The sequence below is a fragment of the Beta vulgaris genome, chromosome 2 (assembly GCF_026745355.1).
Source record: "Beta vulgaris subsp. vulgaris cultivar EL10 chromosome 2, EL10.2, whole genome shotgun sequence".
NCBI classification, from domain to species: domain Eukaryota; kingdom Viridiplantae; phylum Streptophyta; class Magnoliopsida; order Caryophyllales; family Amaranthaceae; genus Beta; species Beta vulgaris.
Window position 1 is genome coordinate 40,999,362 of NC_079203.1, and position 21,327 is coordinate 41,020,688.

Here is a 21,327-nt window from a genome sequence, read left to right on the forward strand (position 1 = left end):
AGCCAATTCTTAAGAGTTCTGGTGGGCTGGTCAACAAACCACATACTTACGTGGTTGAGTTGGGTGCGTGGAAGCAGAACGGTGGAAGAAAAGAGGGAAAAGGAAGATTAGAAGGAAAAGGGGGAAGAGAGAATGAATGGGATGGAAAGGGAACGGGTATGGTGGATGTATAGAAGTATAAAGTACAAGGCTATATTAAGAAAAACTAAGACGGCATTTAGTAAAACTCTTAATCTTTGAAATATGACTCATGAACCTTATGATGGAAATTTGATTCATAGATAGGAACAAAAATAAAGGGACAATCAAATAGAGATTGTATAGCATTTATAAACACAACTGCGTAGGTTAGACTTCCACAAAAGTTTATTTACTTTTAGATGAATCTATTTCATTTGTACACGAGTTAACATGGAGACAAGTTTTCCATGAACGATAATTGGCAACCTACAAACTACCATTGCACACCTCTCTTTATGAATTAACCCAAAAGATGAAGTTTGACCCACACAATTATAAACCCGAATCTAGAAAATATATGGAATTTTTATATGTCTTGCATAATGTAGCTAGGTTAGGCTAATAAGATATCATTCTCCAAAGGAGAAAGATAAATTTCATTAACTGAAAATTATACATTATCTACAATCGATATTGAATAAAAAAGAAAATCAATCTAGCTTGATCAAATAATATTCTTCTTCAATATGATAATGAGCCAAATCGGACAAAATAGCATAGCCCTTGTATGTTTGCTGAATAATGCACCCTTCCATGAAAGCATCTGTCATTCTGACATAATTATGAGAAGAAATTGTGTTATTGGACTGCGTAGATCGTGTACGAGAATCCAACACTGATTGCAAGTTTGTATAACCCGACCTAGGCGCTGCAAGCGATCAATTCATCTCAAAACATTAATGAGCTTTATCTTTGGAAAAAAGAACCATAAAAACTGAACTCTAAACTCCCATAAGGGGTGAGTAAAAATCAAACTTCAAACTCCCACAAGTAGATACAAAGGACCCATTATTTTGGTAAAAAGCTCTTCAAAAGAGGATTTGAAGATTATTATTAGCGAGAACTAGAATAAAAAGTACATATAAATAAATATTATAATTTACTACCATAAAAAAGGATGCTGGCAACCCCGAACTGACGGAAGAGAAACTAAATTTTCTGTAGGAAGAGAAGGGGCTACACTAGTAAGTAGAGACAAAATCTCTTACGCCACTTTTAGTACCATTTTGTGTGTCACTCATTATTATTGGTCAATATCATTAGATTCAAACAAGCTTCTTATTAAAAAAAATTATACTAGTTGTTGGGTTCGGAGGATGCCTCGATAATTTAATAAGATAAAGATAAGATAAGTTTCGGATTGATATTTGGACATAAGTACAAGCCATTCTAATGGTAAGATCATGCCATAACAAAGTAAGAACACGGTTCAAGACCTTTTATTCAAAAAAAATTTGATCATTTTTTAAGGGAAAGCCATGTTAGTGTATGAATGACACGTTGGAGACTTTGAAATTTCTTTTCCTAAAGAGTTGTTTCATCAACAAACGAAAATGATATGATAGATGCAGTTCTACTTGAAAAGTAAACCCTCTTTTATTTACAAAGTGTTTCTTTTGAATAGAAGTATATTAGTCTAACGATAGATATATTCAACACCCAATAATACATAATACTAATTGTAGACACAAAAGCGTGTCTCCACATTGAGTACACAATAATGCAGCATACCATCGTCCTAATTAGTCTGATCCAAAAGAAAAGCAATCGAACAAGCTAAGCCAAAAGCTAAGCGTTTCGAGAATATGATGTTTATTTATCAAATAAAAGCCTAATTTTAAAGGCTCAATTAATTAATCTTGATAATTAATTGTACTTTTAATATTTTAATTATTCCCGACAATTAATTTTTGAAGGATATTTCGAAAATCAGCTTCTTATTCCTAAAGATAGCTGATTTTGGATTTCAATGGACAAATTTCATCAAAGGGTAAAAAAGGATCTTAAAACTATAAAAAAAGGGGTCAGATCTAAGTTGTGTTTGACGCAACGTATTATGCGCGCACAATGTCGATGCTGTAAACAAAAACGAAAAAACGCAAAGCAAATGCTCTAGACGGCAAGATGTGCGCCTATCCCACGACTTATCTTATCTTATTCACGTCGTTTTCGGCGTCCTTTGCCTATAAATAGTCGTGATTTCTACGAATACTTTTTCTATATGCTTTTAATATCCTTTCACACACTTTCACACGCTTTAATATTTCAAATACACTTTACAATACTTATACATACACTTCATAACACACAATCAAACACTTTCATTGATTCAAATTCTATATTTGAAGCTTCATGATTGTTGTTCCTGCAGATCGTTACATAAGTCCCATACGACAAATGTTAATTTCTTAGGGTCAATTGCAATTTTAATTCCTTTTTTTTACTAACAATTTACTTGTCACAATGAATATCTCAAAGGAATTAACGCTATACCCGTAATCACTAAACCTTCTCTTTTTTTTCTATTTATGTTTCTATATTTCATTATAGAGTCTGACACAATAAACTGGTCGGACGACATCAGGTACTCTTAATTTTTTTTCAGTTAGTCTTCATTTTTTTTCAATTAGTCTTCATTTTTTTTCAGTTAGTCTTAATTTTTTTTCCGTTAGTCTTATTTTTTTTTCAGTTAGTCTTCATTTTTTTTTCAGTTAGTCTTCATTTTTTTTTCAGTTAGTCTTCATTTTTTTCAGTTAGTCTTCATTTTTTCAGTTAGTCTAAATGAAAGTAACTTAGGTCTAAATGAAAGTAACTTAGGTCTAAATGAAAGTAACATCAGGTACTCTTAATTTTTTTCAGTTGGTTTTAATTTTTTTTCAGTTGGATGTAACTTAGGTCTAAATGAAAGTAACTTAGGTCTAAATGAAAGTAACTTAGGTCTAAATGAAAGTAACTTACCTCTAAATGAAAGTAAGACTACCTCTAAATGAGAAATGAAAGTAACTTACCTCTAAATATTTCTGAAAAGAGGATTTCACATGAATCATCTAAAAAACCCCCTCAGTTTCTTCAAATTCAAAACTACTCTTCTCTTGCTTATTGCCAAAAAAACCAATACTTTGCGGCAAAATTTCATCAACTTCGATCAAATTTCTAGGACCTCCACCCTTTCTTCCTGCTGCACCTTTCTTTCCTTTACCACCTGATGTATCCATTGTTGTTTTTTCTCTCTCCTAAATGAAGTTTATATTTTCTGGAAAAATTATTGTATGTATGTATGTGTAAGAATTTGAGTGTGATGGAAGATGATGAAAATGGATGATGATGAATGGTTTGCTTTTATAGTGGGCTTACTTTTTTTTGGGGTTGTGCTCAGTTTTGGGTTTTCACCGTTGGATTGGATATTGGAGTTTCTAAATCTACGGTTTTGAATGTGTTTGTTTGCGGCAAAATTTCATCAACTTCGATCAAATTTCTACATATTTCCAGTTAATTTGCAACTGTGAAGCTTCTTCTTCGCACAAATTCAATCATTTGTAACAGGTCTGACAATTTCTAGGCTTCAAATTTTGAGTATTCTGAGCGAGAAATTTTAGTATTGGGTTGGGCTGTCCGACCATAACTTATGGTCAGACGGTCTGACCCAATACTTTCACTTCATTATATTCATATGCATGATTGTATGTTTCAATGCTTTCATCACCTCACATGCTTATTATTGTTAATCAAAGACCTAAATAAATGTTCCAGCGCTAAATTCAGACAAGTTAGACAATTGGATTAGATTCTCAGTAATTTGATTGCATAATAACATATCACGAAAAATTAGCTTTTGTGTGTTTAATGAACCAACATAGATTAACTTTTAAATTGCATTAACATATATATTACATGGTTGTTTAATTGCATAAAACTGAATGTGAAACGATACTAACTAGAAGCCAACAACAGGCGAATTTGATTACTGATATTATTCATACCCTCATCCCCGAACTAAATCTTTGTTTCATTGACCATTTATGGGGTCATGACGGACAAATCTATATTGGATAAATTCCTAAGTTTTTTTTATTGGTTTTCTAATATATATTCAATTAGGTTTATTAGTCTTCTCTTATAGACTTGTTGGTGACTTCAAAACGTTCTCCAAACAAAATCTTTACAACGAGTTAGTTAAATATGTATTATTCTGTGTAGACAATAAAATATGACTACACTAATTGTGTTTTTATAACACACTATTTTTTTTAAAAAAAACTCTTGCGAATCTATCAATCTACCCATATGGCCATATATGGCCATATCAGGTTAGTTTTATGAAGCCTGTAAACAATCATAATCAGACTCCAACTCCAGAGTCCAGATATAAGTACCAACTACCAACCCCAGCAAACAGAACATATTTATACGAACACCAAAACTGAAAATATTCACACTTGTTGGATTATCTCACATTCTCACACCCAATCTCTCTCTCTCTCTCTCTCTATATATCCATCTGTCTCTTTCTCGTTGCATCATATGATCGAAAACCTTCATCGTCTTTTTTCATCAATCCGCCATGTCTAGTGTTCGCTTCAAATTCAGAAGCTCCGCTACTTTCGACTCTGTTGATATTGGAGAACAATCCTCTATTTCAATTCGCGATCTCAAATCCAGAATCGTCTTGAAGAAGCACCTCAATCTTTCTCAAGATTTCGACCTCGTCTTCTCCGATTCTAATTCCGGCCAAGGTTTCAGAATTTTTTAATTGAAATTTGCGTATCTTTTATTCAATCATTGAATTTCGTTCTGCAATTGTTTAAGTTTTTTGATTTCACTAATAATTTTTGTTGTGTTGTGCGTTGATTTTAGAGTATAAGGATGAAAACATTCGAATTCCTCGCGGTTCGAGCGTGATTATCAAGCGAGTGCCGGCGGAGTCTCCGTCGCTCAGGTGGCTTAATTTTTTATGATTCTTTCTATAACTTTGTATAAAATTGTTTTCTGGTTTTTAATTCGATGAATAGCTGCTTGAATAAGTTTTGGCTATGTTACTGTAAATTGTTTTAGGCAAATGGAGGTTGACTTAGGTTTACTTGTTAATTATCTTCGAGGTCTCTGAAAGTTGAGCCAAAATTGATAATAACAGATTGACCTAAATGTACTTGACTCGGATATACCGGTATAACGGAGGTGTACTACATTGAGTTAGTGAATTAGCATGCTAGTAATTGGCATGATTGCATGAATAAGTTTAAGTTGAAAATCTTTTCTAATAATATGCTGAATACGGATAATACTCTTACGTAGTTTATGTGCAATATTGGCATCAAATAGCGTAGAGTAGTTAGTACTCCACGGCAGAGTTAGCATGGTAAGAATTAAAGAAGTAGACCTGTATCACTGTATGAATCTAACATGGAGTGTTAATTATTGTATGTAGAACAAATCATAGACTTTAGTAGTGTGCTAATATCTGAAACTTGTTTAGGAATAGTTCGAGTTCTCCATCAAATATCTTACGTTAAACTTGAGACTCCGTAGAAAGTCATGAATCATGATGCATCGACTTGAATGTCAATAACTTGCATGGATCTGGTGGGAGTATCAGAACATGTTTTAAGGCAATATTGAGTAGCCTTAACCATTTCAATGCTTGTAAACTTGCATGGCTCCTTCAATATTTGAAAGCTCATTCATAGTTCTCCAAAACTCCATGTGGAGTCCATCCAAGTTATGTTTCACATATTTTAGATGGATTCTGCATTTGACTTGGCACTTGAAGTGGAAACTCAATGTAGACTATCAAGTTCTTTATTAGTTTCTTAGATGGCTGGAAATTGGAATCTTAGTGCCTAGAGCGGTCCAGTCTGCTATTTGGGCTCTAATGTAATTCCTAATACAACTAAAATAATTTTGTTCACTAATAAATTCTATAGTACAGATAATTAGATTGCTTAGCTGAGGAATGTGATGAGGAGTGGGCTAGGGAAAGAATGAAGCCTCACTAGGTGCAATTAGATTGGGTCGTTTGTTATATAATTATATCTCTGTAAACCCTATTCGTCACACTTACAGGAAGTAACAACACTTCCTTACTTGGTTCCGAATTCTGAGACCAGCCATCTCACTTATATGGTAAACGATATATGCTTCTTGTCGAGTTTTCATGCTAGTTCGAACAGCATTTGATCGAGTGACGTTGCATGAATTAATACATATGCAAATTGTGTAATTTCTTGAATGATCTTCTGATATTAAGGATATATTTTCATGCAATGTTAAGTGCAATAGGAATTTGCTCCCTGTTCTCAAGAAGGGAGGATTAGGGTGTGACACAGAATGGGATTGCGGGAAATATTCTAGTGCTAAATGTTTGGCTTCTTTATGTAATCACGTCCTTGTTTGCTTTGTATCAGGCTAAATGCCTTGGTCCATTAAACCTACTGTGATGAGAAATTGAGGATTCTTTAGGAAGGTTTTTGCCATTTTCAAGATACTTTTAGAATATTTTGAGCAGGCTATCTCTGTTGTTGTTAGGTTCTTTGCAGGGAGCCAGGGACTAAGATTTTGTAGTGAGAATCTTTCAACAGAACACAAGTTCAGCAGCCTTTTTTTTTCCAGTGTTGCTGTAAGAACTGAGATGTCGGTGGTCTTTTCTTGACTATTATAGGTAATTCAATCTATATTAGGAAACCTTGAAGTAAAACTGCTATTTACATAGCAAGTTAGGTAGTTGCAACTTTATGGAAACCGTTAATAGATATCCATAAATCTCGTAGTACACCATTTCTCTTTCCTGCCACCTCTGTCATTCGCAGTTATCTCTCCACTTAGATGCCGCTAACACCCCTACCTCTGGCAAAAGAAATTTCCCCATCCCTATTCTCCTTCACCTGCCACCATAATTGTTAACTCTTTTTAAACGGATATTCAGTTAAGTCAAATTATTATCAATTTGAATAATATTCATTCAACAATTTGCGTGAAGGGTGGAATTTTTTCGGAAAGTGTCTCACATAATTTAAGCAATAAAATGCAGAACAAGGGAATTAGAGCTTAAAAAGGAGAGGGGAGGTTGTCGGAGAGGGTTTTGGGAGGCGTGTTTTCTTCTATATATGGGATTATCGGCATCCGGCAACGACTGCATTGCGGAATATAATGGCGGAAGACGATAGTGATAGGGTGGTACCTACGGAGGTCGGAGGTGGTAGGGAAGGGATATGGCGTATCGTGGTGTCATTTAGCTGCAATGGGTTGATTTTCAGTTTTACTTTACTATGATTCTATGAAATTGATCACATTTTGTCAATCTTATGCAGTATTATGAATTTTTCATTCTGAACTCATAACTTTCAGTATCTCACATGACAAATGTATTTGCAGGGGTTCTGATATATTAGCTGGATGCTTCGGGATGAGGGATGCCGAATGTGTTGATGTCATTGATCCTCCTGATGTGGTATGTTTTTGATGTTGGTCTTCTTTTATTTCATACTATTTCATATGAGATACTGGACGATTTGGCTTATCCTGTTATAAATCAATGCGATTCAAATTTTAAGATAGAGCAATAAAGCTGACAAACCTATTCTAGTTTCTCGATGTAGTTGGAACACTCTAATACATAGTTATAAGATTTGTGATTGATCTTAAGGTTGCTTGATTCAGATCCAAAAAGTGGAAGATGAACTATATAGGCTCAGAATCATTTTTTTTCTTCATCTTCTTCATTTCTTTCTTGGGTTTTGCTTTATTTGTTGGTGCATCAAGTGTGATTGATATGTGTACTGCGTACTATACTACTATCTACTTTCTATACCTCTATAATACTGAGAATTCGTGCCTTGGGTGCTCTTTGCATATTATTTTGGAAAACTATAGTGTAACTTTGTTTATGATTGTTTATTAAAACTAGGGAAATTTTATGGGATATAATTTTGCAATTTTCATAGGATACTGTGCATGGTGCATGCAAAAATGTACACCACCGTTAGTGTCTGTCAAATAATGTTGATGCAGCAGAAACTACCTAGTTTGTTGTTTGACACATTTCTCTGAAATTAATATTTTCTGCTGTTATTATTTGTTGCTCGGACTCGAGTATCCATGTCCGACACAGGTACGTGTCCAAGTGTCTGACTCGTCTATTTTTTTTGGAACTTTTTGAATTTTTTGGCCCAAAACGGAGTGTCCAAGTATCTCACCCATGTCCGAGTGTCGAGGATCCGACACGGGTACTTGAGGTGAAATGAAGAGTCCGAGCAACATTAGTGTTATTTATGTCAAATAATGTTGTGATATTACATTTTTGCATGAACTTCGCATATTTCAAAAGGTTAAGGGTATAAAATTCACAAAGTTAGATATGAAGGCATCATGTGGAATTTGTTAAAGTGTAGGGTTTCTCGTGTATTTTTACTTAAAATCTTTTATTAATTTATCAGAACTGAAGGGACAATCTTAAATTTGTCATCTGAACAATATTTTGAAAATAAAATTGAAAAGTAAAATGTAAATTCGCATTTTATGTATGATGAAGTAATGATGTTTCCATTATACTTATAAAGGTAAGATGAAATCTATTGTTAGATCCATGATTATGAACAGATGTCTCTATGTTGCAAAACATGACATTGCCCACAGTTCATTTATTCACTCACATACTTTGATATAATTAGTACTTCCTCCGTTTTTTTATTATTGCAACATTTTTCTTATTTGAAAGTTTCATATTAATTGCAACATTACTAAATTTGACTACGTTTTCTCTCTATCTCTCTCCTTATCACATGGGTCCTTTTTTTTTCACCTCTCTCTCATCTCCTTAGAAAATGTGCAACCCCTACATGTTGCAATTATTAAAGAATAGAAGAACCGAAGAAGCATAATTAGGCATTCCTTGTCTAATACAAGATTAATTTTATTAGGCAAAACAATAATTTTCCTTAAGATGACCACTTCACAATCCCTGTTAGCTTAGTTATACTTGACATGGAAAATGTAATTTCTATCGAATTCATAAACATCTGCTCGAAATACACGGGGTGTATTGTTAATTTCTATTGTACGTGAGCCATAATTTTTGGTATGTTGCAGGATGTTGGACTGAACAACGTTGATGATTTTGAAGTTGACTTGTGTCAACCTCTTAACACAAACTTATCAGACACTGAAAAACTGCTATTGGACCATGATGGGAAGAAAGATTATGTGGAACCAAGGTAAAATCCCCTAAGCACCAAGAACAAAGGAATGAAATGAGTAAAACCGTTGGTGGTTGAAATTTATGGTGTAATTATAACATATGTGCATGAAGATTGCATCTCTAATGTTATTTGAACATGATGATGTATGTTAGGGGAAATTTGGTTTTATTTGATAAAACCTTGACTAAATTTGAATGGTTGATACAGATGCTCAAAGGAACTATTAGTCAGATGCAAAAATCTAGATGCAGCTCACCCTGATCAATTAACTCTAAAAGGTAAGATGCCTACTATATTCTGTTTTACTCAAGGAAGAGGTTATCTGTGCTCCTTTTCAAAACATGTTCATCTTGTCAGGTTCTAGTGCAAATGAGGGAAGTACGCTAGAAATGCCCAGGCCCAAATTTAAGGAACAAATGGAGTCGGATAGGTAAATTGTTTTCATCAAGATTTTGTGGGCCATGATTATTATTTGAGTTTTTAACCTGCTATGTGAGAGAGCCATCTAATCTTTGGTATCTTAATTGCTTTATGATTTTGTGAAGAACATCTCCTGCAAAACAATTAGCCATGGAGAACAGTGACATGCCATCAGAGCTGAAATGTTCACTGTGCAGAACCTTTTTTAAAGAGGCTGTCATGATACCATGCTGTCAACACAGCTTCTGTGGAAAATGTAAGTTTTCTCAAATGATATGAAACGCAACCTCATTTTGTCATACCAGGTTTTTTCAGTTAGAAAATTGAATTTATTAGGAGCATTAGTATCGAGTTTTGAATATTAGTAAGGATTTCGGGGAGAACTTTGGTTTTTTTTTTTGGGTGGATGGGGGGGGGGGGAGCATGTGGATGACCTACTTGATTCCTGCCTAGAAAGAGACTTGTCATAAATAAGTTCCTCTTTAGTCAGACTAACTCAGAAATCTAGAGTCAGGAATCAGGAGGTTCCAGTCATAAAGTTTGTGGACTTTACAACTTTTTTAACTTCATTTACTTGACCAAATTGGAACCGCTCCTCCTTTTCTCAGTCTCAGATCCCAAATTTTCAATTAATTGTTTCTTGCTCCAACTTTAGTGTCCCCTCTTTCAAAGGTAAAGGATAGCTTTAATTTGTGTACCATATATGGTCAGAGGGCTCATCTCTAACTTTGCAATGTTATATGATTTGAATTTTGTCATCAATTCTTTTCAGAGTAGTTTACTTCTCTTCTTTGGGGTGAAACTCGACAGTTTCAGAATAGGCAGACTGGCACATATTGTATCTGTGGAGTCAGAACGGGATTGCAAGTTACCATACAATATTAAACAAATTGTATAGGGTAGTTGTCTAAATTCTCCACCTTTTTGGGCGAATCACCTGTAACAAATGTCAGGTTACTCTTCATATGAACGTGATACGAGAAAGTGACAACTACAAAATCATCGCTTCAGGCCAAAAGAGATCGTGTGTTAGAGAGAGAGGAAGAAGAAGAAGGGAAAGTAGGCAACCACATTCAATTTAATGTCTGCAAGGGAAAAAAGATACTTACCTGATTTGATACTAATGTTAAATTTGTAAATCTAGTTGTTTGAAGATAGCTGATGTTTGGACCTTGGCAGATCCAAGCCTCAAATGTCTTCTCTAATTTTTGCGCTCTTCATCACTGAAGTTGTCTCACTCTCTATGTCCCTCCTACTTCCTCAACTTCTACATTTTGTGCCTACCCCTTCTACTTGTTGGATGATTGAAGCTTGTGGTGTAAAAATGGGGGTGAGAGAAAAAATTGCATGAGAGCTGCCGAGGGTTTTTGGGGCTTGAGAGAGAGAGAAAGAAAGAGGGAGCAGAAAACGCCTGGCTTCTGACTATTGAACAAACACGTCTTGTGGTCTTTGCTGTCTTCTTAAAATAATAGTATGCCCTAGCCCGTGGGATCGGTGGATTTATTCGATTATTTTCTCACTTAGTCTTTTTTTAATTAATTCCCCCCCTCTCCTTACCTAATATGAAACTTAGTTCTGTTATGCATCTCGTTCGATCTCTGCCATTTGATTTACATGATCAACTGGTGCAGTAAGGTTCGCACCATAGGCAGTTCTCACAGGAACCTAACCCATATATATATACATATAGTGTTACCTTTTCTGCTTAAACAACGCTGGTGGAAATTGTCTTTTAGATTTAAAAGCAAATATATGCATGTCCAATACATTTATATCTCCTGCTTCATCTTGTTACTTAGCTGCTTTGAAATTCTATTACCAGGTATTCGTTTAGCGCTGTCTGAGAATGCAAAATGTCCTATGTGCTCATCCGCCAAATGCAAAGCAGAGGACTTGCTTCCAAATGTTTCACTTAGGCAAGCAATTGAACGTTTTCTTGAATCCCAACTCTTACTTAATGGCTCAGAAAATGATCTTCATAGATATGCACCAGGTATTATATATTTATATATGTATACAATTATACATGCTATAACAAAATTGTTGCTCATTAGATTAGGTGGCTTAATATATAACCAATACTGTGCAGATGGTGAATCTGGAATCCAAGTAAAGGACATTTCCTATGCTACATCGGTTCCACAGAGACATTTGCAATTGAGCCATTCTGCAACCTGGAACAGATCAAACCAAATAAAGCAAAGCAAGTTACATGATCATGCTCATTTTGCTGATAAGTGTAATCCTGGTACATTCGAAAATTTCAGCGACTTCCAAGGGGAAAATGATCCACAAAGTATGGCTGGAACAAATGAAGGAGGTAAGGGTATTGTTCCAGTTCCTTTCTCTATGATGTTTAAGATGTAATATCCAGACTATATGTAACATAATTCATCTTTTTAGTTAAAAGACATATGATGCTGCCCTATCAATGGATTGTTGCAATTTTCTTGATGTTGTTCCTGTTAATATTTTGATTAATATTGTAACATTGTTCTACGTAAAATATGTTGTTGACAGCAAATTCTTGCTACAAGAATGGGGAGGGATCTCGTATTATTACCAGAGGTATGCGACATCTTTTAAATTTAGTTATGAATATCTTTGTCATCCAAGCTTCATATCTTGATATTGTAATGATGTCATGCTTTCAGGTGGAGAGAGGAACTTCACAGCGCCAGGCCGACCAAGCAAGGTAAGTACTGGGTTTGCTGAATTCTAATGTTACTATTTTTGTGCATAACAGCAGCCGCTATAGGCCTTTCCAAGTGTGTCTTCCTGCATTCATTTATTCAAAGATTCTAATTTAAGTACACTTAAGGTTAGATCATGACATCCAAGTTTCTAACATTAATTAAAACTCCTTGTATTAGTGGGAGCTCACACACATTAGAATTCTATTATAAAATGCAACGGGAGCTCACACCCGTTAGAATGCTATTATAAAATGCAACTGTTAGAGCATCTTTCTCTTACAACTCATAAATGATATTTAAAGTTACGTAAGATAAGGTAAGATATAGCATAATTCAGAAATTTTAGTAAAATATCAAGTGCCAAAATTCTTGTACAACTGTTATACTGCATGACTCATTTTTCGAAGTAAAAGATAAATTAGTAAGATTCTTTAGCATGTGACTGATGTGAGATTTGAGACATTGCTTCTGAAGATCATATGGCTAGTTTGCGTGCACGAGGATCACTTTGCTTGTCTTTTCATTTGGCATTTAAGTTCTTGTAGGGATTATGAATATTCCACATAACCAATTTATGAAAATGGAATCTTTAGGATAAATCAATGAAATTTAAGAAGGCTTAACTGAATCTTTAATGTATGAGAGATATTGGACCTCGAGAGAGATTAGGAATTCTCATTATTTTCTAGACTAGTGGGACCTAGCTCGATTTCATGGGATCACTCATTCACGATGTGTTTTTTTCTTGCTGAGAACGTTTTATGGAACTCTTTGACTTACAAATTGTCGAATGCAGAGTGTCCTACTTAGGTTTTACTAGGTATTGATATGATACCTATTAACAATGAATCTCTAGATGTAAGTTAATTTTATTTTATCAGTGTCACATTCAAGATTGGAGGAATGAGCCACATATGAAGTTATATTTGTCCTAAGTGCTTTGTGGGGAGTCCTTGTGACCTAGAGGACTAAAGCTTATTCTGCGGATTTTATATAAAAAAAAGATGAATTGCAAATGTTTACCTTAGGTCTTTTACTAAGAAGGGGGAAGTCCAACTGCATTTGGCTCTCTGGAGGGCTCTGTTGAGTCCATGAAGAGGATGTTCTCTTTCCACAAATCATCTTGAAAATTTCTACGAACATGCGGGAATAAGTCGGTGAATAATTATCTATTTCTTCAAGCAGTATCAATTTATTTGTAGACATAAGATGGGAGATCTCAAGTTCTTCCTTTCTTTTTTTCTAATTGCATAAGAGGTCCAATAGACCCTTCAATCCTGGCTTAGGACTTGAATCTAGAGAGATAGTACATGCAGAGGGTGAAAAATGTACTGTTTGATACCTCCAGAAGGAAAAAAAAATGAACCAATGATGCAGCATTAATCAGGATAAGAAAGATATAGCAGTCTTTATCAATCAATAAAGGGCACAAATGAAATTTAGTGACGATTGATGCCTCTTTATACTTCCTTCTACTACGTTTTCTAATGATGGTTGGTGTCCGACAATCTGCATTTATTGCATGTCGCTTCCTCTCCGCTACATCGTTCTCTCTTTATCGATCTATTCTCCTGGACAGTTTTTTGTAGCTATCCTTGGTTCCGAACTTTGATACTTATGTAATAACATAATGGAATAGTGTGTGATTGACATACTGCTGTATTGCAATTTTTAGGGTCCTAGGACATGTTACATGTGCGGTTCTCCAGATCATTTGTTTAGAGACTGCCCAGGTACTGCAGATTCTAGCACGAGCTTCAACTGGAATGGTAGGTTGTTTTGTCTATTTTGTTAGTCATTGTTGTTACTGGTTTGTTTCAACTGTAGATAAACTTGCTCATTTGAGGCCTTTTTCTGGTTGCTAATTCGAATATCTGGTTCAGGTGTTCCGTCTTTTCCTGGGGCTGTTTCAGGTTATTCACCAGCGTATTGGCCTGGGAGTCCACATTCCAGGCCCTTTGTAAACATGTATGGAGGCCCTGGGATGATGTTTTATAATACCAACGCAGCTCCTATTTCACCGTTTGCATTTCCTCCCTGTGCTCCATCAATGTATGGTGGCTATCCTCTTGTTAGGTAATAGCTTATCTTTTGCCTGGCTTTCTAATTTCAAAAGGTTTCTTGTGTCGTAAGAAGAATTTACATGGTTATGTATCCTAGCTGTTACTATTGTGTGTTTTTTCTGTTTTGGGATAAAGTGATAGTTCAAATCTTTATTACCTCTTGGCCCCTGCATAAAAGCCATGGTAGACTTTGTGTACATGTTAAGAAGTTAGATATGTAACTAATCAGGAGAATTTAACCAGTAATGTACTTGTATAATAGCCATAAGGAAGATGGTGATAAATCAACTCTTTTAACATTCTCGATCGAATGTAGAAAGGGGCTGTGCTGAATTGGAAGGAAACTATAAAGAAGATCCTTAAGTTTTCGTATGATATTTAAAAACATTGAATATATTAAATATGTTCTCATTGAATGACAGTCTGCAACTTTAAATGTTATAAATCTATTGGATTGCATCCTTTTTTTATATTGAATTTTTTATTCTATTGTTCTTTCTGCCCTACTGAAGACGTTTGTAGGATCTATATAAATTGTCCTATATTTGTGTATGTTAGCTTTTGAAAAGTACCTAATGTCTCCCTTGGTTGAGAAGTCTCTTACCCTGAATGTTGTATAATTTTTTCCCCAAATATTGACAACTTTATTTGAAGAAATTATTTACAGAAGTTCGAGAATTACCTCCACAGAACTTTAGGCATTCTATTGTCCTTGAATACTGAATCACTTTTGATATGCACTTGCTCTTCACATACTCCTCTACTTTGTGACATGCCAGAAAGCTCGAGGAATCTTATCTTTATTTGTTGCTTCCCTAACATTATCATGATTGACAACCAAACCCCCCCCCCCCCAACCCAAAAATAAAACGACGCCTGTGTTGTCTAATGATTGATTGCTGGCATTTGGATGATGCTGCAGTGGATATATGAATGCGGGAGGTATGGCACCACCACCTGGAAATTTTTCTCAGCAACCAAGGCATGAAGAACTTCTGAACCTTCAGGGTTGTGCAAGACAACAGAGAAATTGTGATGTAGATTTGGGAAGGTAATACTTTTGATTATCTGTGTTATAGTTCATAGCTGTGTATATTAAGTAATTTATGACTTATTGAAATGTGTATTCTTATGGTGACTTAAGGGAGAAGGTTTCGAATGCACAAACATTATAGAAAATGGTTGGGTTGGGTATGTTCCTGCTTTGTGCTGTAATGAGTTCGCAGAATGTTGCTTTCCTATTGTTCATCCTTTTCATTGTGGTCTGTCCCCCACATCAGCAAAAAAAATGTAGGCTGGTTGAGATTTTTTTTTCAGATTCTTTGTGTTGTCTTATGATTAACTGCTGATCACTTATAGCTTCTTTCCTTTCGCTCTGGTGCTCTCTCTCCCCCCCTTACGGCAAAGTCTATTGAGCGATTTATATTGAATATCGATATATGCTTTCATTCTTAGCTGTCAATTCATGGATTTCGCAAAAAGGGGTTTCATTCTTAGCTCTTCTCCTTAAATCTTTCTAATTTTCTTTATTGCATTGAAGGCATATTTTAGTGTCATTACTTCCATAGCTCTATTATCTCATAGAAATTTTGATTTTGCAGAGAACGGATTATTGATAGAGAACACAATGCCAATACCCACCATGATTCTATGGAAAGAGGTCTGTATCATGCTGATGACAGTTTTGTCAGGAGGTCGGAAGGGAAGCATAGAAGTCGTGACAATTCAGATGGCGGTACATACTCAAATTGTAATAGGCAGGCAAAAGTTGCTCAGAAGCCGGAGTGTGGAAGAGATATAAGGATATCTCAGTCAGATAGAATATCCTTAGAAAAGGATGTGCTTGATAGCAGGATTCGGCCTAGGGACGATGGGCATGAGAAGCTCCATAGAACCTTGAGAAGAGATGATGACATAGGATCACGGCATGGCCGTGATTCCGCTCAGAAATATTATCAATCGAACAAAGAAATCAGTAAAAGGAAAAGAATGGAACATAACGAGAGAAAATCTGATGGACATTCTCACAGCCGCTCCAGGTCCAGCTTGGAACGTAGTTATTCTGGTGATGGTGCAAGGCAAAGGCGAGAAGAGTCCAGTCATAGATCGCGACACTCAAACAAAATTGCAAAATCCAATGGTAAGGAGATGCATCATGACCATGGGAAGATTAAATCTTCATATGACTATGGGGAGGATTGTCACAGTTCTAAACGAAAGAGATTTCATTAGGACTGGCAACATGTCTTTTGAGGTAATAGTGTATACAAAAGGATCACATATTTTAACCTTTATCATCTTTTGATTAGGTAAATGTATCAACATGGTTTACACTTTTGGCTATCTTTCATGTTTTACCTAAGCATTAATTAATCGTGGACCACAGATTCGAACATGCATCTTGTTCAGTTCTAATTGCGGTTCTTTGTTGGCTTTGTTGTAACAGATCTAGTAGAGTGCTGGCTTTGGACTACTCATCATGATTAACCTTTATTTATTCTTCTAACCCACTCCATTATCTTAGCTTGAAGTTGGATGCTAGCAATTCAGTTATTCAAGTGGAGCACTGCATGCACAGTTTATATATGGATGCATTTTAGTGGATTTTCATCTTTTTCCACGTGATTCTACAAGCTGGTCAAGGTTTGTTGCTAATACAATGTTGTGATCGGCCTTCAGCTTCTGTTCCAAGGGCATTCTTGTCCTGCTGAGTATTTTTCGTTCAGGTATGTATTTGACACTTGGTTCATTCAGCTCCTCGTTTGTGATCTACCCAGCTAGCTCAAGGTCTGTTGGTAAGGGACAAACTCTGCGTAGTTATTTTGGAAGAAAAGAGTGTTGTCTAAAATTTGCTTGGACTGGTTGATTATGGGGAGGTGGTTGTCAGAATTGTGTCTTTGTAACAAGAAGAGTTACAGAAAGGATATACTTCCCTTTGGGGGGGTAGGGGGAAAGAAGAGCAGCAGCAGAAAGGTAATTAGAACTTAGAAGTGAAAGGTAGGAGGTCGGATTGTAGCACAGTCTGTAACTTGTAAGTGATGCCCTTGGTCCCATAGAGCTAGTGGCATTGTTCTTCAGGGATTATTCTTTTCTTGGTATTGTTTATACTTTCGTGAGAAGGCTGTGGTAGCTTACAAGTCTTTGAGACAGCTAAAAGAGTAAGTAGTTTAACTTGGTTGATACGAGATTATTTATAAGACCTATACATAATATAGACTAAAGAAGCTTCAGTCCACAGAAATAGTGAAGAAGACTGAAGGAGGGTGAATGGGGAGTGAGTTAGTGAATACTTGTTGCAAGGTACACTGCTAGTACACTGCTAGAAAGCTGGAGATTCTTGCATTTTCCCCCAGACAACCTATATGTTTAAACTTTTCTTGTTCCATGAAAACCATAATCACACTCCATCCGCCTCACTATTGATGGTGCTGTTGATGCTTTTAAATATTCATGAGGTCGTTATCCCTTCCATCAAATCTCTGCTTTTAAGCTTGATCGATTTTGGTTCTTTTTTTCCTTATATGTAAGCCTGCTCAGTACTTTCATTACCATCCCTTGTGTTAGCTTTTTCTATAGATACCATCCGTAATGCACTATCTGATTTGTTCATTTTGCCCTCCTGTTAGCTTCGTGCCCCTTGACTGTTCTTGAAACATCATGTAAGGCATGGCTTATTTTCATGCTCCTTGATTTTCCTGGAAACGTCTTCATGTAAGACACAATCTGATTAAGGGTGTTCTCTTCATCTTTTAAAAAAAATATTTTAGGGCTCAAGAGTTCCAATTAGCCGCAATAAATTTTGTTCAGTAAAATTCAAGTAAAGAGACCGCATCTTGAGAAGAAACATTAAGTAGAGAGAAAATGAAGCTATTGTAAAGATGGAAAAAAAAAACCCTCGGGCTAGGCCGAAGCATGAGCCTGCTCTTTATAGTTTGTGCTTTTTATTGTGTTTTCCGATTTTTACCAAGTCTTACGAACTACCAAATACACAAAGCTCACAGGCCTGTGCATAACAAAAGAAGTAGGCCTGAGCTCCGCATGGAAAATGGGCTGTGCTTCTAGCAACCTTGGCCCGGCCTGGCCTGGCCTGCTATCATCTAAAGAGTGCACAATTGGTCTGTGTTCCAGCTCTAAACTTGCCAAATGCTTAGCTCGCTTCTTTTTTCAAAGTTTCCAGTGTCTTTGAAGTTTGAATTCACTAGGGCCTAGGGGTTGAAGTGCAGAATTCTAACCGATAATGAAGGTTTCACTTTTTAAGTGGAACCTAATGATCCATTGGTTTATGTCTACTAAGTGGGTAATCTACCTACTTCCTCCGTTCCATAATACTCGCTACACTTCTCGATTCACGGACTCCAAGACAATTTTTGGAGAAGAGAAAGGTAGAGAGTAAAACGAAAAGGGATCCATGTGAGAGGAGAGAGATAGAGAGAGTTTATTGCCCAAAAAGGAAGTGTAGCAAGTAATGTGAAACTTCCCACAATGAAAAGAGTAGCAAGTATTATGCAACGGAGGAAGTACTAGAGATAGATATTAAAAGTTAATAAAGTTGATTTCTATAGTTCTTTTTTTTGTTTTTAATTGTTTATTTGTTGTGAATAGTTTACCTAGTAGTGATTAAATGTATCAATCGCTCTTCGTATGCTATCCATGACTCGAGGTATCAAATTCATTAATGATATACAGAGTTGTGAGGGGAAAAAAATTTCAAAAATAATTTCCCCATGTGAGATGGATGAAGGGTGGAATTCCCATCTACTAGGACCTTCTTGGGCTTCAACCTAAGACGAGGCATGGTTGAGGGGGTGTTAACGAGTTGAAACGATACGGAGCCTGGTAGGCTCGGTTCGGCTCAAAAATGGGAAGAGCCCAACTCGACTCACGCTTGAGAAATTTGAATACGAGCTCGGTTTGGCTCGAGGCTCTTGAGATCGAGACCGTCGAATACGAGCTCGGCTTGAGTCGAGCTCTAGCCACTCCATATACCTTGTGTCCATATACCTTGTGTTAGGTATAAGGAGTAGTGTTTTATAGAGAACACATCTTTATGTTCCATTTTCCCACCAATGTGGGGCTTTATGAGTTAGCCTTTTAGATTATACTCCCTCCGTTTTTATTTTTTGATATAACGTATTGACTATGGGCACTATTCTTCGGATATACTTGACCATTTATTGTTATTTATACATAAGACAAAATATAGTCATGTGGGATCTTGTTTGATTTGTAACGCTACACACTTTTCAATTTTTTTTTTTTTTTTTACTTTTATACAAATAAGGATATAACCGACTAAAGTTGTGCCTCGAAAATGTGAAAAAGTCAATATTACATCTAAAAAATGGAGGGAGTATAAACAAAGGTTAACATTTTGCTCTACACTTAAAGGACATCGTGTTAATCTTGTGTTTCACAACCTTTGTAGGACAAGAACAAACCATATAAATAGGGTAGTAACATTTATGGAGAAAAAAAGCTATTGTTTACATTATGAACTGATGTGGTAATGTGGCATACTTAATGTTTTACATAACTATTTAAAGAATTTTGAGCCTGTTTACAAGCTGTCGGGTCGAGCTAAGGATAGCTCAGACTTTGCTCATTAGCATACCGCTCTCAACTCGAGTTCGACTTGATTTCACTCGAGCGAGCTTTGATCGAGCCGAGCTCGAATAGTTCACGAGCAGGCTTGGCTCATTAATGTCACTAGTTGTGTTATCTTGTTTTCTTTTTGAAAAAAATAAAAGTACAAGGTGGCTTTTTTTAAATTTGGAAACCAACTTTGATGTCTCAAAAATCAAGTACTCTTCCAAAAGTAACCTATTTGCAATCTTTTTTACTTTGTTAATGGAAAATAATAAGAAAGAGCAGTGTCATATGACAAATCGGATGAACTCTAAATACTTTAAAGTTCACCAAATTTCCTTCATAATTATGATGGTTTTTTTAGTCATTAATCTTTTTTTAATTTATTTATCTTAATCCAACATTGTTGATGATTCTTTTCCTTTTCAAAAATTATTAAAAGAGACAAGTCTAATTTTAATATAAAATTAGACCTAGTTACTAAATGGATTAAATTAGTTACCAAAAGAAATTAACCTAGTCGTTGTTGGGCTAATTCTCTTTTTTATATTGTGTTTACCGTTGCCTAATCTTAATTTAAAAGTAGGGGGTCAGTTACAAAAACAAACACTTTCCTTTTTCTCTGTCTTCCTATGCAATGCTCATTCCTTTTTTTTTTTTGGCTATATGGGGTATTCTAATAGTGGTCTTTTAGGGTTAATGGATTAAAGTAGAGGTTAATTAGAATTTAGTAACATTAGTCGTTAATGTGCATATGGTGAGTATTAAGGAAATCGTAAGGTATTTGATGAAAAAAATAATACTTGGAGGTTGTGCCTATTTGGTTAAAAGTTTGTTAATGAAATAATAATTTCATCACAAATTATTAAAAAAAAAATATTGTCGCAATCAAGGGTAGTTTGGAATTTCTTTTTTGCATTTCATAGTTGTTTTATACTTCACTTTTTAATTAACTAACTTTCCTTATTTGGAAACGTCATTATAGGTGATTGGTTTTTTTTGAATGGCAAAAAAGTGGTCCTAATTTCAATTATTTAATTGTTATACCTATTTTTTTAAAAAAAAGAAATCATATTTGATTAGCTAAATAAGGGGTTCCAACTTTCTCTCTACCCCCTTGGTTTTCCCCACTTTATATCTCAATCACTTACAAAGAACCTTTGGTTTTACTCAATGTCCAAAAAAAAAACTTAAAAAAAAACGTGAAGTATTAGTCGCCATTTCTAAATGCATGTAACATTGGAAATTTTAAAATATCCAAATACTAATGTCGATTGTATTCTGAAGTTAATATATAAATTGAAATTATTGTTCGATTACTCTTAAATTATATTTGATTTTTTACCATAT

The 21,327-nt window shown here is 35.4% G+C and overlaps 1 protein-coding gene across 3 annotated transcripts; it reads left to right on the plus strand.

Annotated features, from left to right (window-relative positions):
• Window positions 1–4,412: 4,412 nt before the first annotated feature.
• Window positions 4,413–19,021, plus strand: LOC104886571 (hypothetical protein). 3 transcript variants are annotated; one of them, XM_048639096.2, is made up of 16 exons: window positions 4,413–4,754; window positions 4,876–4,957; window positions 7,390–7,465; window positions 9,103–9,227; window positions 9,420–9,490; window positions 9,570–9,642; window positions 9,758–9,888; window positions 11,455–11,625; window positions 11,722–11,952; window positions 12,153–12,200; window positions 12,287–12,327; window positions 14,004–14,097; window positions 14,212–14,404; window positions 15,314–15,442; window positions 15,993–16,645; window positions 16,916–19,021. In XM_048639096.2, the coding sequence occupies exons 1-15, from the start codon at window positions 4,583–4,585 to the stop codon at window positions 16,621–16,623; spliced, it is 2,268 nt and encodes a 755-aa protein (XP_048495053.1). In that variant the 5' UTR covers window positions 4,413–4,582; the 3' UTR covers window positions 16,624–16,645; window positions 16,916–19,021. The 3 variants fall into 3 exon arrangements, with proteins under 3 accessions (XP_048495053.1, XP_010669326.1, XP_048495054.1); XM_010671024.4 differs by having other exon boundaries at window positions 4,414–4,754; window positions 16,838–19,021; XM_048639097.2 differs by lacking the exons at window positions 4,413–4,754; window positions 4,876–4,957 and adding an exon at window positions 6,368–6,676 and having other exon boundaries at window positions 16,838–19,021.
• The last annotated feature ends 2,306 nt before the right edge of the window (window positions 19,022–21,327 follow it).